The 15,456-nt window shown below is 37.4% G+C and overlaps 1 protein-coding gene across 1 annotated transcript; it reads right to left on the reverse strand.

Moving 5' to 3' along the window:
• Positions 1-13,371: 13,371 nt before the first annotated feature.
• Positions 13,372-15,029, reverse strand: LOC124900004 (cysteine-rich receptor-like protein kinase 19; the record flags this gene model as incomplete). Its single annotated transcript, XM_047415152.1, is given in 2 exon segments — positions 13,372-13,922; positions 14,876-15,029. Coding segments are annotated over 2 exon segments (472 nt in total), but the record flags the coding sequence as incomplete, so codon positions are not given.
• Positions 15,030-15,456: the final 427 nt, after the last annotated feature.

A 15,456-nucleotide genomic window follows, 5' to 3' on the forward strand; every position in this document is an offset into this window, starting at 1 on the left:
TAAATTTTTCCAAAAGCACATGACCACCTTATGTTTGAAGAGTTCTTGCATAGTTTTGACATATGCTTTTGGAACATGAAATCTCTTATGCTATTTGCATGTTTGGGTGGTCTGAACTATGTTTTAATGAAAAAATTATGCATGATGCATTATGGCTCAAAAATAGGACTTGCAAGTCTTGGTGTGATGACACCAATTCAGATTATGCCATGATAATTCAGAACAAAATAGAATGCATGTTTGAAATCAGACTTTTCAAATGTTGGAACTAGAAAAAAATGCATGATTCAGAATAGGATAAAATTGGGCATAAAGAGAGCTTAGGTGATTTCCCGAAGAAGGCATGGGTTCAGAAAACCAAAACCGTGATTTGCCAATCTGAGTTTATTATATTACGCTGGCCTAGAGCCTTGTGGCATTTCAGACTCAGACACTCCAACCCTTGCGGCGCACTCGGGATGGGGGATTCCCCGCCGAGTCAATGACGGATTCCATATAGCCCGTGGAATATCAGACTTGTAAGGAAGTGCCACCTAACTCAAAAATAATACAAAGATCAGATATTGGATTGACAAGAATGACTTACGATTTTCAGAAAGTGCCTATGTATTTTAGAACTATTTCATGCATGACATTTTGACAAATTGGTCTCCAACTATTTTATTTATATAAAAGCTTTATTTTGGATTTATTTGCGCACAAGTACATCTGTATTGACCCCCCTTCTCCCTCCAGGTTATGAGGCTCAGTCTAGGGATCCAGAAAAGTAGTAGATTTTTATTAGACAGAGCTGCAGTGTCTATTTGGTGAGCCTTCTCTACTCCAGAAGGACTGTTTACTTTTATAAAACTATTATTAGATATGGATTTGGTCTACTGGGGGCCTTGTCACAGTTTTTATATTATGGCAGTGATCATGTAGTAGAGATTTCGCAGATGATTTCCAGATGTTGTTAGATGGTTTTGGATTGTCCTTCTCTATTATTAAATTTATATCAGATTTATGACTATGATTTCGTTTTGTCGAATTTTTTGCACTTCCTTATTTGTGTATGAATGGTGTATATAATTTTAAGTTAAAAGGGTATCTGGGCCTTCATGGTTCGGGTTGCCCGTCATGGCCAGGGCCTCGGTTCGGGTCGTGACAAACTTGGTATCAGAGCACGGTTCATGGTCCCAGGGTATCTGCAAAATCGCGTCGGGTATAGTCTTATTTATAGGTGTGTAGTGCACCACACTTATAAGTAGGAGGCTACTAGGCATTTAGGAAAATGTTTCCCCTTTTTGTGATTTAGTTCGTGCTTTAGAGTTTGAATTGGAATCATCCCCTAATCAGTGATCTATTGTATTTCAAAAAATAGTCATGCCTCCCCGTCGTTCCAACAACCAAGATACTAAGGATGATGTAGTCCGCCCCACCCATGGGATGCGTACCCAAAATAGGGTGCACACTCCAGAACCTATTCCTACTCCGAGAGTACCTCCAGTCTCGACCAGTCCTCCTCGAGCTCCTAGAGCTAATGTTAATCGTCCCCAGCTTTCTCAGAGGGACCTATCGAATACAGAATTTAGACAGTCTATTCACATGCTTGCATAGCTGGTAGCCGCACAGACTCAGAGGTCGGAGGATAGTGGGTTTGCATCTATTACTTCTGAGGTAACCAGGGTGGGCCAGTTCATAAGAATGAACCTGCCCAAATTCTCTGGAACTAAGGTAGAAGAAGACCCATAAGAGTTTGTAGACGAAATGGAGAAGATTTTCAAAGTAATACATGTGGATCATATGGAATGGGTTAAGTTAGTAGCATACCAACTTAAGGATGTAGCGAATCAATGGTACAACGAGTGGGAGGATGCAAAATGGGAGAGTGCTGAGCCCATAGTTTGGGACGAGTTTGTGGAAGCTTTTCTTAACCGATTCTTTCCTCTAGAGTTGAGGGAAGACAAAGTAGAGGAATTCATGAATCTTAAACAGGGGAATATAAGTGTCCAGGAGTACACACTTTGAAGTTTAACTAACTAGCTCGTTATGCACCAGAAGTGACAGGTAATATGAGAGCCCGGATGAGAAAATTTGCATCTGGCCTTTTTGATGATCTAGCTCTTGAATGCCAAGGGGCGATGCTAAACAGGGATATGGACTTTGCTAGGCTGTAAGTCCACATGCAGCAATTAGGAGAGAAGAAAAAGAAAATTTCTGAATCTAAAGAGAAGGACAAGCAGGCGAAGAGAGCTAGAACAGCGAATCAGAACGACAGTCAGTCATAGAGCGATAACTCAGGTGGTAAATGGAAAAAGAAGAAGTTTTGGAGTAACGCATAGTCTGCAACCACCGCCCCAGCGCCCAGACCCCCAGTTGATAGATGATCTCAGAGTTTTTAGACTAGTCATGGGCCTAAAGCTCAGGATACTCAGTCATAAGGCAGTTTGGCTCAGTAGCATCATACTTTTCCATGGTGCGAGACTTGCGGTATAAATCATCCAGGAAGGTGCCAGCTGGGCTCGCTGGTGTTTTATTCATACAACTAGACGGGTTATTTCCAGAGAGATTGCCCCTCCGCTAGAAGGAATATTGGTGGAGCTAAGTCCCAGGTAAACTCTTCTGCACCACCATTGCCTCAAAAGGGCGCCACTTCAGCTGCCGGGAGCGGTCGCAACCAGCTATAAGCTTTGACTAATCGCCAGGAGGAGAAAGCCTCGCCAGACGTAGTCACTGGTACATTACAAATCTTTTCCCGTGATGTATATGTATTGCTTGATCCCGAGTCTACCTTATCTTATGTGACCCCGTATGTGGATGTTGGTTTAGGGTTTGAGCCCGATGTGATTGTTGAACCTTTCTCTATTTCCACTTTGGTGGGTGATTCTGTTGTGGCTAGGAGGGTGTACAAAAATTATGTTATGTCTATTCTTAGTAGGGATACTGTGGAAGACCTCATAGAACTTGATATGGTTGCTTTTGATGCTATCCTAGGGATGGACTGGCTCTATCGGTGTTATGCCACACTAGACTATAGAACCCGAAAGGTTACCTTTTCTTTTTCAAATGAGCCAGAAATAAAGTGGGAAGGGTATTCTTTAGCACCAAGAGGGCACTTCATATCTTATCTCAAAGCTCGTAAACTTATTTCTAAGGGTTGCTTGTATCATCTTATTTGGCTTAAATATTCTAACGTTGAAAGTCTTTCTCTTCAGTCTGTCCCCATAGTAAATGAATTCCCAGAAGTTTTTACAGATGATCTCCCAGGAATTCCACTTGATAGGGAGATAGATTTTGGCATTGATGTGTTGCCAGATACCCATCCTATTTCTATTCTGCCATATAGAATTGCTACTATAGAGCTAAAAGAGTTGAAAGAACAGCTTGCAGATCTCCTGGATAAAGGTTTTATCAAACCTAGTATTTCTCCCTGGGGTGCACCTATACTCTTCGTGCGAAAGAAAGATAGTTCCTTGCGTATGTGCATAGATTACCGTTAGCTAAATAAGGTCACTGTTAAGAATAAATATACTCTTCCTAGGATTGATGACCTTTTTGACCAACTTCAGGGTGCTAAGTATTTTTTCTAAAATAGACCTTCGTTTGGGATATCATCAGTTGAAAGTTAGGGATTCAGATATTCCTAAAACAGTTTTTCAAACCAGATATAGTCATTATGAATTCTTAGTCATGTCCTTCCGGTTGACTAATGCTCTTGCAGCTTTCATGGACCTAATGAATAGGGTCTTACATCAGTTCCTAGACCTGTTTGTCATAGTTTTTATTGATGACATCTTGATTTACTTCAAAAGTAAGGAGGACCATTCCAATCACCTCCGAATTGTTCTTCAGACTCTCAAAGATCATAAGTTACATGCGAAATTCTCCAAGTATGAATTCTGGCTGAATGCTATTGCTTTCTTGGGGAATATTGTGTCTAGTGAGGGGATTCGAGTTGATCCCCAAAAGGTTGAGGCAGTGAGAAAATGGCCCAGACCCATGACTCCAACCGATATTCGGAGCTTCTTGGGTTTGGCGGGTTATTACAAAAGGTTTCTATAGAGTTTCTCTTCCATAGCTGCATCGCTTACTAAGTTGACTCAGAAAAAGGTAAAGTTTTTGTGGTCTGACTCTTGTGAAAATAGTTTTGTGAAGTTGAAGACAAGTTGACTACTGCTCCTATTTTGACTCTTTTGGAAGTTACAGAGGGTTTTGTTATGTATTATGATGCATCCTGAGTGGGACTTGGTTGTGTACTTATGCAGCATCGTAAGGTAGTAGCTTATACATATCAACAATTGAAGGTGCACGAGCGGAACTACCCACTCATGACTTGGAGTTAGCGGCTGTGGTTTTTACACTTAAGATCTGGCGGCACTATTTGTACGGTGTGCATATTGATATATTCACTGACCACAAGAATTTACAGTATGTTTTCTCACAGAAAGAATTGAACCTCAGGTAGAGGCGCTGGATGGAATTGCTAAAGGATTACGACATGAGCCTGGACTATCATCCAGGCAAGGTAAATATAGTAGCCGACGTCCTCAGCAGGTTGTCTATGGGCAGTCTTTCTCATGTTGAGAAACAGAAGAGGGAGATGGTGAAGGATATTCACCATCTTGCAAATCTAGGAGTGTGACTCTTGGATTTCAAAAATGGGGGAATAGTTGTTCATAAGATAGCTAAATCTTCCCTTTGTGCAGAAGTTAAAGAGAAGTAGGTTGAAGATCCCATCTTAATACAGATCAAGAAAGATGTGGGTCAACAGAAGGTAATGTCCTTTGAAATTGGTGGTGATGGTATTTTGAGGTAGTAAGGTAGATTATGTGCACCAGATATTGATGGTTTGTGGAAGAGAATCCTTAACAAAGCTCACACCTCGAGGTATGTTGTTCACCCAGGCTCTACTAAGATGTACCATAATTTAAAATCTATGTATTGTTGGAATAATATGAAGCGCGATGTGGCTAACTTTGTTTTCAAGTGTTTGAATTATCAACAAGTTAAAGTAGAGCATATGAGGCAAGGTGGTTCTTCCCAAGAGATAGCCTTGCCTTTGTGGAAGTGGGAGATGATTAATATGGACTTCATTACAGGACTCCCGAAGTCCCGTAACCAGTATGATTCTATATGGGTAATTGTAGATAGGCTGACCAAGTCATCCCACTTTCTGCCTTTCAGGACTAACTATTCGGGAGAGGATTATGCTAAGTTGTTCATTACAAAAATAGTTCATTTTCATAGGGCACCTATTTCCATCATATCCGATCGAGGTACACAGTTTTCTTCTCAGTTTTGGAGATCTTCTCAGAGGGGTTTAGGTACCCAAGTGAACCTAAGCACTGTCTTTCATCCTCAGACTGATGGGCTGGCTGAACGCACCATTCAGACTCTTGAGGACATGTTGAGGTCCTGTTTGATTGATTTTAAAGGTAGTTGGGTGGAGCACTTGCCCCTGATAGAGTTCGCGTATAATAACAGTTTCCAATCTAGTACTAAGATGGCACTATTTAAGACATTGTATGGGAGAAGGTGTAGGTCACCAATAAGGTGATACGAAGTGGGGGAGATGCAGATGTTCGGGCTTGATCTTGTTCATCAGGCAATGAAAGATGTGAAACTTATTAAAGAACAACTTAAGACAGCTCAGAGTAGACAGAAATCATATGCCAATGTTAGAAGGAGGGAGTTGGAATTTGAGGTTGGTGATTGGTTATTTCTAAAAGTTTCTCCTATGAAGGGATTCATGCGATTCAATAAGAAGGTTAAGTTGAGCCCTCGCTATATAGGACCATATCAGATCTTGAGAAGGGTAGGAGCAGTTGTGTATGAGTTAGAGTTGCCTGCCAGTTTGGGTTTCGTTCATCCGGTATTCCATGTGTCCATGTTGAAGAAATGTATTGGAGACCATTCTTTAGTATTGCCTGTTGAGGAGGTCAAGGTGACAGACTCTTTGTCTTATGAAGAAGAACCTATAGCAATCTTAGATCGTTAGGTGAGAAGATTGAGGAGCAAGGAGATAGCCTCAGTTAAAGTGTTGTGGAGGAATCAGAAAGTTGAAGAAGCAACTTGGGAATCAGAAGATGACATGACGAATAGATACCAAAACTTATTTGATCCGGCATCAAGTGATGAAATGAAAGGTACAATCCTTGTCTTATTTTTTATTATGCCTTAGTATGCGTGAAATCATGCTTGTCAGTGTTTTTCGGGCCATCATTCAGGGACGAATGATCCCAGGGGGGATAATGTAACACCCCTTGAAATTCTTCATGTGTTATGTCGAAATAGTAGGCTTGTTGATTTAAAAGCTTGAAAATTTTCTAAGTGTAAAAAGGGGACTTAGAGTCATTTTTAGTTTTCAATCTTTGAGGAATTTATTTTCGACCTTCCCTACCTCGGATTATTTATTTTCTTGTTGCGTTACGATGGGAAAAGGTCGTAGTACGTCTCAGGTGAGTTTTGGAATTTTTGGACGAGCGTAAGCACACATTTAGTACCTCATTCCAGTGAGCCTCCGCAATCTGCCCGCATCGCCGTGTAGATCGTCTTGCCTGGGAGGGGACCCGGGATAGGCAAGGCGACCCCTTGCTGATAGCGGCGCTCCAGGATGGGCGGTGCCTTGGGTATCGCCCCAGGCTAATTTCAGCCTTTGTACTGAAATTTTAAGGGCATTATGGGTATTTCCAACCCCTTTATCAACTTTAACACGGGATTAAGCTCCCAAATACCCATATCATTGATATTTTCCCCAAAAATCACCAAGAACAATCCCAAGGGTTTCAAACAAAAAACCTGAATAACTCAAGATTCAATTGTGGGTTTTCAAAAGCAATTGAAGATTTGGAATCCCCAATCCGTAAGATTCGAGAATTACCTATTATCTTCCGAGATTAAGGTACACGGGGTTTTCCTAAAATCTCATGGGCATAGAAATCATGTTCATAAGAAAAGAGTTTCAGATTTGTGAATACAATCATGTTTTAGAAGTTTGATGGTATTGTTTTGGTCTTTAGGCCTTTCCCAAATTGATTTGAATTGATATATGTATATATGTTCATGTTTTAATGTTGATGATTGAATTTGGAGCATAATTCATGTGAAAATCCCTCTCTTGTTATGATTTTCCTTACTTATCATATGATATGGATTGTTTTTTAAATGCATCTTGAAAAGCATGTTACGAAGTGTCTTAATTTATAAATGATTTGGTTATGAATCTTGAATTCCAAAGAGAGGGTTGTTTGTATTGAAAAATATTGAAAATACATATAATGAAAGAGTGCGTGGATTTTGCCAAAAGCACATGACCACCTTATGTTTGAAGAGTTCTTGCATAGTTTTGACTTATGCCTTTGGAACATGAAATCTCTTATACTATTTGCATGTTTGGGTGGTCTGAACTATGTTGTAATGAAAGAATTATGCATGATGCATTATGGCTCAGAAATAGGACTTGCAAGTCTTGGTGTGACGACACCAATTCAGATTATGTCATGATAATTCAGAACAGAATAGAATGAATATTTCAAATCAGACTTTTCAGATGTTGGAACTAGAAAAAAATGCATAATTCAGAACAGGATAAAATTGGGCATAAAGATAGCTTAGGTGGCTCACCAAAGAAGGCATGGGTTCAGATAACTCATTGCCCAAAACCATGATTTGTCGATTCGAGTTTATTATATTACGATGTTCTAAAGCCTTTTGGCGTATCAGACTCAGACACTCTAACCCTTGCGGCACACTCGGGTTGGGGGCTTTCCCACTGAGTCAATAGCGAATTCCATATAGCCCATGGAATATCGTACTTATAGGGGAGTGCCACCTAACTCAGAAGTAATACAAAGATCAGACATTGCATTGACAAGAATGATTTATGATTTTCAGAAAGTGGCCATGTGTTTTAGAACTATTTCATGCATGACATTTTGACAAATTGGTCTCCAACTATTTTATTTATATAAAAGCTTTATTTTGGATTTCTTTGCATACTAGTACATCTGTATTGACCCCCCCTCCTCCCTCCAGGTTCTAAGGCTCAGTCTAGGGGTCCAGAAAATTAGTAGATTTTTATCAGACAGAGTTGCATTGTCCAGTTGGTGACCTTCTCTATTCCAGAAGGCCTGTTTACTTTCAGACAACTATTATTAGATATGGTTTTGGTCTACTGGGGCCTTATCCCAGTTTTAAGATTATGGTAGTGATCATGTAGTAGAGATTTTGCAGAAGATTTCTAGATGTTGTTAGATGGTTTTGAATTGTCCTTCTCTATTATTAAATTTATATCTGATTTATGACTATGATTCTATTTTGCCTAATTTTCCATATTTCCTTATTTGTGTATGAATGGCGTATATGATTTCAAGTTAGAAGGGTATTCGAGCCTTCATGGTTCGGGATGCCCGTCATAGCCAGGGCCTCGGTTTGGGTCGTCACACACATGAATTTTATGGGGTGTTACAATAACGTCTATAACATGAAGTGGCAAACTCAATCGTGGAACACATAACAATAGCAAATCCCACAGCCACAGGCCCAAACAAATTAGTCAACTAGCAACATGGAGGATATGATGAAACAACTCTTAGCTAGTCAGACACAATTGGCTGTGGACATGTAAAATTCGCAAGCTGATCAGAGAAGCTTAGAGTTACAGGTTGGGCAGATACAAAAAGCATTAAATACTAGGCCATAAGGTGATTTTCCAGCAGACACAGAAAATCCAACATAAGTCATAAAAATTACCTTGAAGATCGGTAAAGAGCTTTAAGAAGAACCTACAAAGGCAACAAAGGAGGTGGATACAGATTTGACTCCCCAATAGGTTTCTAAAAAAGTTGTTGTAAAATCAAGAAAGTTTGAGTACTTGAAAGAGAAAGTTCTTGACGAACCAGAAAAAAAGCCAGTGTCTCCATTACCCTTCCCTCAAAGGCAAATAAAAGCGAAGGAGGATGTTATGTTCAAAAAGTTCTTTGATATATTCGGAGGACTTTACATTAACTTACAGTTGTTAGATATTTTGCAGACTATGCCTAAGTACGTAAAGTACTTGAGGGATATTGTAGCTATAAGATGAAATTGCAGAATATGGGAGCGATAACACTCACTGGAGAGTATAGCACTGTGATAACACAGAGAACCCCCAAGAAAATGAGAGATCCGGGAAAGTTTGCTCTCCCTATCCAAATTATAAGTAAAGTGGTCCACTCACTGAGTGACTTAGGGGCCAGCATAATTTTGATGCCCCTATCATTGTTTGAAACATTGGTCTTTGAAAAGCCTAGATCAACCATCGTGGTTTTGCAACTCGCAGACGGGTCCATGACATATCCAAAAAGAGTAATAGAGGATGTCCTCATAAAGGTTGGTAAATTCATTATGCCTACTGACTTTATTGTTCTTGATTTTGAGGCAGACGAACAGGTACCAATCATCTTGAGGTATTCATTCTTAGCAAATGGATGGGCTTTGATTGATGTTAGAGAAGGCACGCTCAAAATGAGGGTATGGGATGAAGGGGTGGTATTTGATATTTACAAAACATCCAATGTAACATCCCAATATAAAGATTTATGTATGATCAATGTTATTGAAAGGGACAAGTGTGGGGTGGTTAGTCCACCAAAGACCTCTTCAGACTACCTAATTGAGCAGCCTAATCTGCTACCACCTAAGCCTGACATGATGAACTTTGATGAGCTTGAAAAGACTAAATTTAAGAATATGAGAAAAGGATGGAGATCAAATATGAGAAAGAAAAGAATGGAATATGGTTGAGTTGAGTTGGATCATGCCACGACACTAAATCAAGCGCTGCTTGAGAGGAAACCCAAGTTAATTAGGTATGTTTTCTTGTAAGTTTTTAGTTTTTATTTCACCTAGATTTTGTTTTTTGTTGAGTCATAGGTTAATGGGAAGTTTGAGTACCATAAACTTTAGCTAAGGGGCATGGCAAAGACTGGGTGTGGAATTTTCAGACTCTGTTGATATAAAAAGATGCTACTAGCTAGGTCTAGAGGCCTCAGAGAGTATTTCTATCTCTTATCTTTAAATTTACTTTTGGGACATAGCAGATTTTTAAGTGTGAGTTGGGAAAATTCCAAACCTTGGCTCAATTTTAAAAATAATTGTGTAAGATATTTGAGTTGCTGCTATTTTTTATTAAGTGGTGCAAGTGGTTTTGTTTGTAAAATCATGTTGATTGAGTGAATTGCTACTTTTTAAACTCTTAGGCTCATAGATTTGACTCTTGTACTTGTTGGCTTAATTTAGAATTTATGCTATTGTTTGATTAAGATTCTATAATAATCCTATATGAGTTGAGCATATGCCATGTGCATGTGAGATTTTTGTATATTTCTTGTTGTATGTGATATATAGAACTTGCTCGATGTGTGTGTGAAGAGAAATAAAGAATATGAGTTTAGGAGATGCTATAAACATTTCTTTGATAGCCCTGTTTTATACCTTTTATTTGTCCTACCCTTGTGCATTATCCTAGTTAACCCCCATTGAACCTTTAGCTTTTTCTGAAAACCTCATAAGTAACCTAACCCTTTCTTTGATAGACCATTATTTGATTCAAAAAGCTACTATGCGCTTTAATAAAAAATTAATTGAGTAAGAAGTTTGAAAAATAAGAGGAGAAAGGTGAAATTGATGCCCCAAGGTAATAGTTATTGGTGTTGATAATTGATGTGTGGTGAATGAGTGCAATATAAATTATGCTAGAAATATTACCATGGTTGTGAAGAAGAAAAATTGATTCATGTGGTAATAAACTATATGTCTACCAAGTGTTTGTGAAAAATGCTTAAAAGAGATGGGCAAAAACAAAAGATATGGGTGGATGAAAAAGTGTAATTTGGTTGTTGGAGATTAATTTTAAATGTGTAATATAGTGTATTAAAGCGCTTAGAGAGGTTAGTCACTATTCCCAAATAGTTTCTACCCGTCCCTTAGCCTATATTTCAACCCGAAAAAGACCTAATTGATCCTATACGTGACATTCTAATATTAGTGAAGCACTACACTAAGTGCAAGCCTATGGGTCATTATGAGTAACTTATAAATTCCTTATGAGAGTGAGCATAATTTGATTCTTGTACCCATCATGTATAAAATATTTTTATGTGAGTGATTATAGGTAACTCTCTTGTTGTGAGGGGCACATGTTTGATGAATATGGGTGAGTTGTATGATGTCCTTGATTGAGGAATAAGCATGAGTTTTCCAACGAGGTGAGTCCATTCTTGAGGCTAGGATGTTTTGGAGTAGTGTTCATGAGCTTTCAATTGTGTAAATGACATGCTTAGTATAGTAACTTGCATTCTGTGTAGTCATTATAATACTAGCTTAAGTGTCTTGCATGTAGTAGAAGTGTTAGTCTCCTTAGTTGATGATGATTATAGTTAAGAGTTGTTCGAAGATGAAAAAATCTTTAAGTGCGGGGTGGTAATGTTGGGTGTATTTATGCATTCTAGTGTCACTATTCTAGTCTTTTTAGCCTAGTTTTGAGGATGATTCGTATGCTATATGGAATGATAATGAGATAAATGTGTATCAAAGTGTTAAATCATGTGTTTACAATGTTCAAAGTGAATTCCAAACAAGTTGGTACTTCAAAGAGTCATTTAGAGTTCAATCGTGGAAACTAGCGTTACTAGCTTGAGCTATGTTCTTGTCTAGTTGATTCCATTTGATTCTATTGTATTTAATGAGTTTCTTATGGTTTAATTGTGGGAATATGAGTGGAATAACTTGTTGATAGTGAGCAAAGTTCAATTTGATTGAGTGAATATTTGGAACAATAAGTTGAAGATTAACATGAACTAACCAGTCTTATCTCTTGTTTCGATTCATCGTTATGGGTACTGTGTTATGATTGTCACTTAATTTGTGGTGTGTGATTGTGTAAAAAGCGTTGTAAGCTGAATATGATGATATTTTGATGATAAAAAGGCTTGAAATCCATGAGAAATATACCCCAAGTTAAGGAATGAAAGATTGAAGGACCAACACTTAACCAAAATTCGGAGAGCGAATTCCGGAGAGCCAAGGCGATATGGAGGTGGCGCCCCACTTGGAGCAGGGCTATCGGCAGGGCGCAGCCTTTGCCTGGAGCAGCACTCTACCCAAGGCTCAGCCTCACCTGGAGCAGGGATATAGCCAGGGCCGCGCCCCATCCATTTCCATGCTCACAAATTGCTGGAATTCAACTCCAACACAGACTGAGCTTACTCCTATACTATAAATACATATTGTATCACATTTTTACATATATTTGGACATATTTTGGAGATCAGGGTGCTGCTACAACTTTTTCTTTAGGTTTTTATTATTTTTATTTAGTTCATTCATATTTTTAATCGTTAATTACAACCTTGTGATTACAATTATGATTATGCGTGGCTAAACACCCTCTTTCCGGGGTTAAAGTCAAGAACATGAGTACTTTTATTTTGAATTAAGTTTGTTTGATTTGTTTGTCATTATTGGTTGTTTGTTTATTCTTGTTATAACCATTTTAAGGATTCGTGACCCTTAGAATACATCTATCGTCAACCTTGTGAACTCGAGAGAGGGAATAGGGAGATAGAACATGGGAATAAACAGAGTATGGTTTGTATTTCTTTATGAAATAAGGAATTCAAATAAGTGTCTAGGACAAGGATGTACTTAGATGCCTTACTTGATTCGCACGTAAGATGATAGCTTAAAGAACTTAAGTGGACTATTACATCCCCGCTCAACGATGTAGTTGTAAGGTTCAACTTAGGTAAAGGATTAGAGGTTGGGAAACCATAGTCATGCAACTAAACCTACGAATCAACAATCAAGATAAGAAAGTTAACAAATGAAGTTCAATACATAGTATGATTGTTCAAAGTGCTTTAACCCTAGGCTTTTCTCCTATTGATTGTTTCAAGATCTTTACTATACGCATCGTTTACTTTTCTTTAATTTAAAAATTCCAAACTCTTTTTGGTTATTTTTGCATCGAATTAATCTAAACTGTGAACTAAAATCAAATTGTTGCTGAATCAAGTCTTTGTGGGATCGATACTTGGCTTCTTGAAGGCCATTTTACTACTTGATTAGATCATGTACACTTGCGTATGTGCCTGAGCGCTGTCATCCTCCCAGATTAAAATGATTCATTCACCGAAATAATTATACCTCAAATTCTGGTGAACTACGAACACTCAATGACAACAAATCACACTTAAATTTTTGTAAGAAAAGTCAAGCTTAGAAATTTTTGTTATGATACTATAAAATTTTTACATGCTTTATTTATAGATTTTTTTGTATTGCTCTTACTGATCCATTGTTACAAAAGAAAAAAATCATATAACTGAAAATACTACAAATCAACATAACTAATGATTCAAATTACTTAAAATTTTGAGAAAATTATAATCAACGAAAAAAAATATTTGACTCCTCAAATTGTAACACCTTCATACAAAATTAAATGAGAAGGAAGGAGTAAATAAATATCCTTAATTTACAATTTCAAGTCACCAATAAATAAAACAAGGTGTGATCAACGTTCTTAAATAACTGAAATTCGTAATTTCAAAAATAAAACAAATTACTTGCTGCACCAGATTAAATCATCTTGCAACCAATTGTGTTATTGTTGCATTGTCAATGTCTATTTCTTCTGATGAACCATTTGGAATATTGACAACTTGATTTTCATCTTCTTCTGTTGCAGAAAATGCAGGCCTCTTAGGGGAATTCATAACTAAATTTTCAATGTTTTTGAACATAGAACAAACTTCCAACATTGTAGGCCTATCCAATGGATTTTTTTGAACACATAATAAGGCAATTTGCATGCATTTCAATAGTTTACAAGAATGTATCTCATCATCAAGTGATTGATCCATAAATTCCATGCCTTTACCATCTCTCCACATCTCAAATGCCTGTATTATTATTTTTAAATAAATTGAAAAAAAAAAAAAAAGAAGGGAAAAAGTTAAATCAGAGTACATGTATCTTTCTAATTATAATAATAAAAAAAAAAAACACATTTTCATTGTACTTTAACTTTATTTGGTAGACTAGGTTATTTGTCTTATTTTTCAGGTTATTAATCTTAGGAAAAAAAGGTTCGAAATATATTTAATCTTTAGCGAGATTAGTTGTAACATGTCTCAACTTTGTGGGGTCTTATGTGACTCTCCAGATTATCTTTTATGGTATTTCTGTAGTATATATTTGTTTAGCTGGACCACTTCAGATTCTTAAGCACTCAGTGTGCGTGTATTCATGAGTGGTTCAGCTAGCAAATATATGCCACGAAAATATGGTAAAAAATAATCTAGGGGGTCATAGGATTCCCACAAAGTTGAGGCGTGTTACAACAAATATTGCCAAAATTTAGGTATATTTCAGACCTTATTTGTCTTATTTTTCAGGTTATTAATCTTAGAAAAAAAGGTTCGAAATATATCTATACTTTGGCGAGATTAGTTGTAACACGCCTCAACTTTGAGGGGGTTCTATGTGACCCTAGATTATTTTTTACTGTATTTCTGTGCATATACTTTCTTAGCTGGACCACTTTAAATCCTTACGCACGCAATGATCCGGCTGGCAAATATATACTACGAAAATATGGTAAAAAAATAATCTAGAGGAGTCATAGGACCCCGCAAAATTGAGACGTTTTACAATAAATATTTCCAAAATTTAGATATATTTCAGATTTTTTTCCTCTTAATCTGAAGGTGGGGTAGGGTTGTGGGGTAGGACTTAGGAGTTGGGGGGTTGGGGTGGGGTGGGGGGGTCATGGGTAGTGTAAATTTTTCTTATATTATCGGTGTATATAAGTTAAATGTCAATAATATGTATATATGAAGTTATCACAACTTACATATTCAAGAAGGTTTAGTTGGTGTTCATCTGGACCATGCAGACATGTATTCTTTTTTCCACTTATGATTTGGAGAAGAAGTACTCCAAAACTAAAAACATCAGATTTTGTTGAATATCTGCCTTCAATTGCATATTCTGGTGGAATATATCCCCTACAACACATTACAAATTAAATGAATAATATTAATTAAGAATATAATCATAAAAGATAAGATTTGTTATCTTATAAGAAGGGTTATGTCTTACAATTGATGCAATTAATGTATATTAATTTAAGGAGAGTCTTGAAATAACAGTAAATATGTGAATTGGTCTCTAATGCTACATGCTAGCATAAGGGTAAGCTACCTAAGTCACATATTTGGTGTCGGTGCTTCTCTAAACCCTATATACGTGAACATGATACATCTTGTGCGCCAGACTATTTCTTTTATATCTTGTGCGCCAAACTATTTCTTTTATAGTTTATATATGTAGGCACGATACATAAATGCATCATCTAATTTGACCTTAGCTCACATGTATAATCTCTAACTTTGGATGTGCACAAGTAGACACTTAATACACGTAGGACTTTGC

This window comes from Capsicum annuum, chromosome 7, assembly GCF_002878395.1.
Source record: "Capsicum annuum cultivar UCD-10X-F1 chromosome 7, UCD10Xv1.1, whole genome shotgun sequence".
In the NCBI taxonomy this organism is placed as follows: domain Eukaryota; kingdom Viridiplantae; phylum Streptophyta; class Magnoliopsida; order Solanales; family Solanaceae; genus Capsicum; species Capsicum annuum.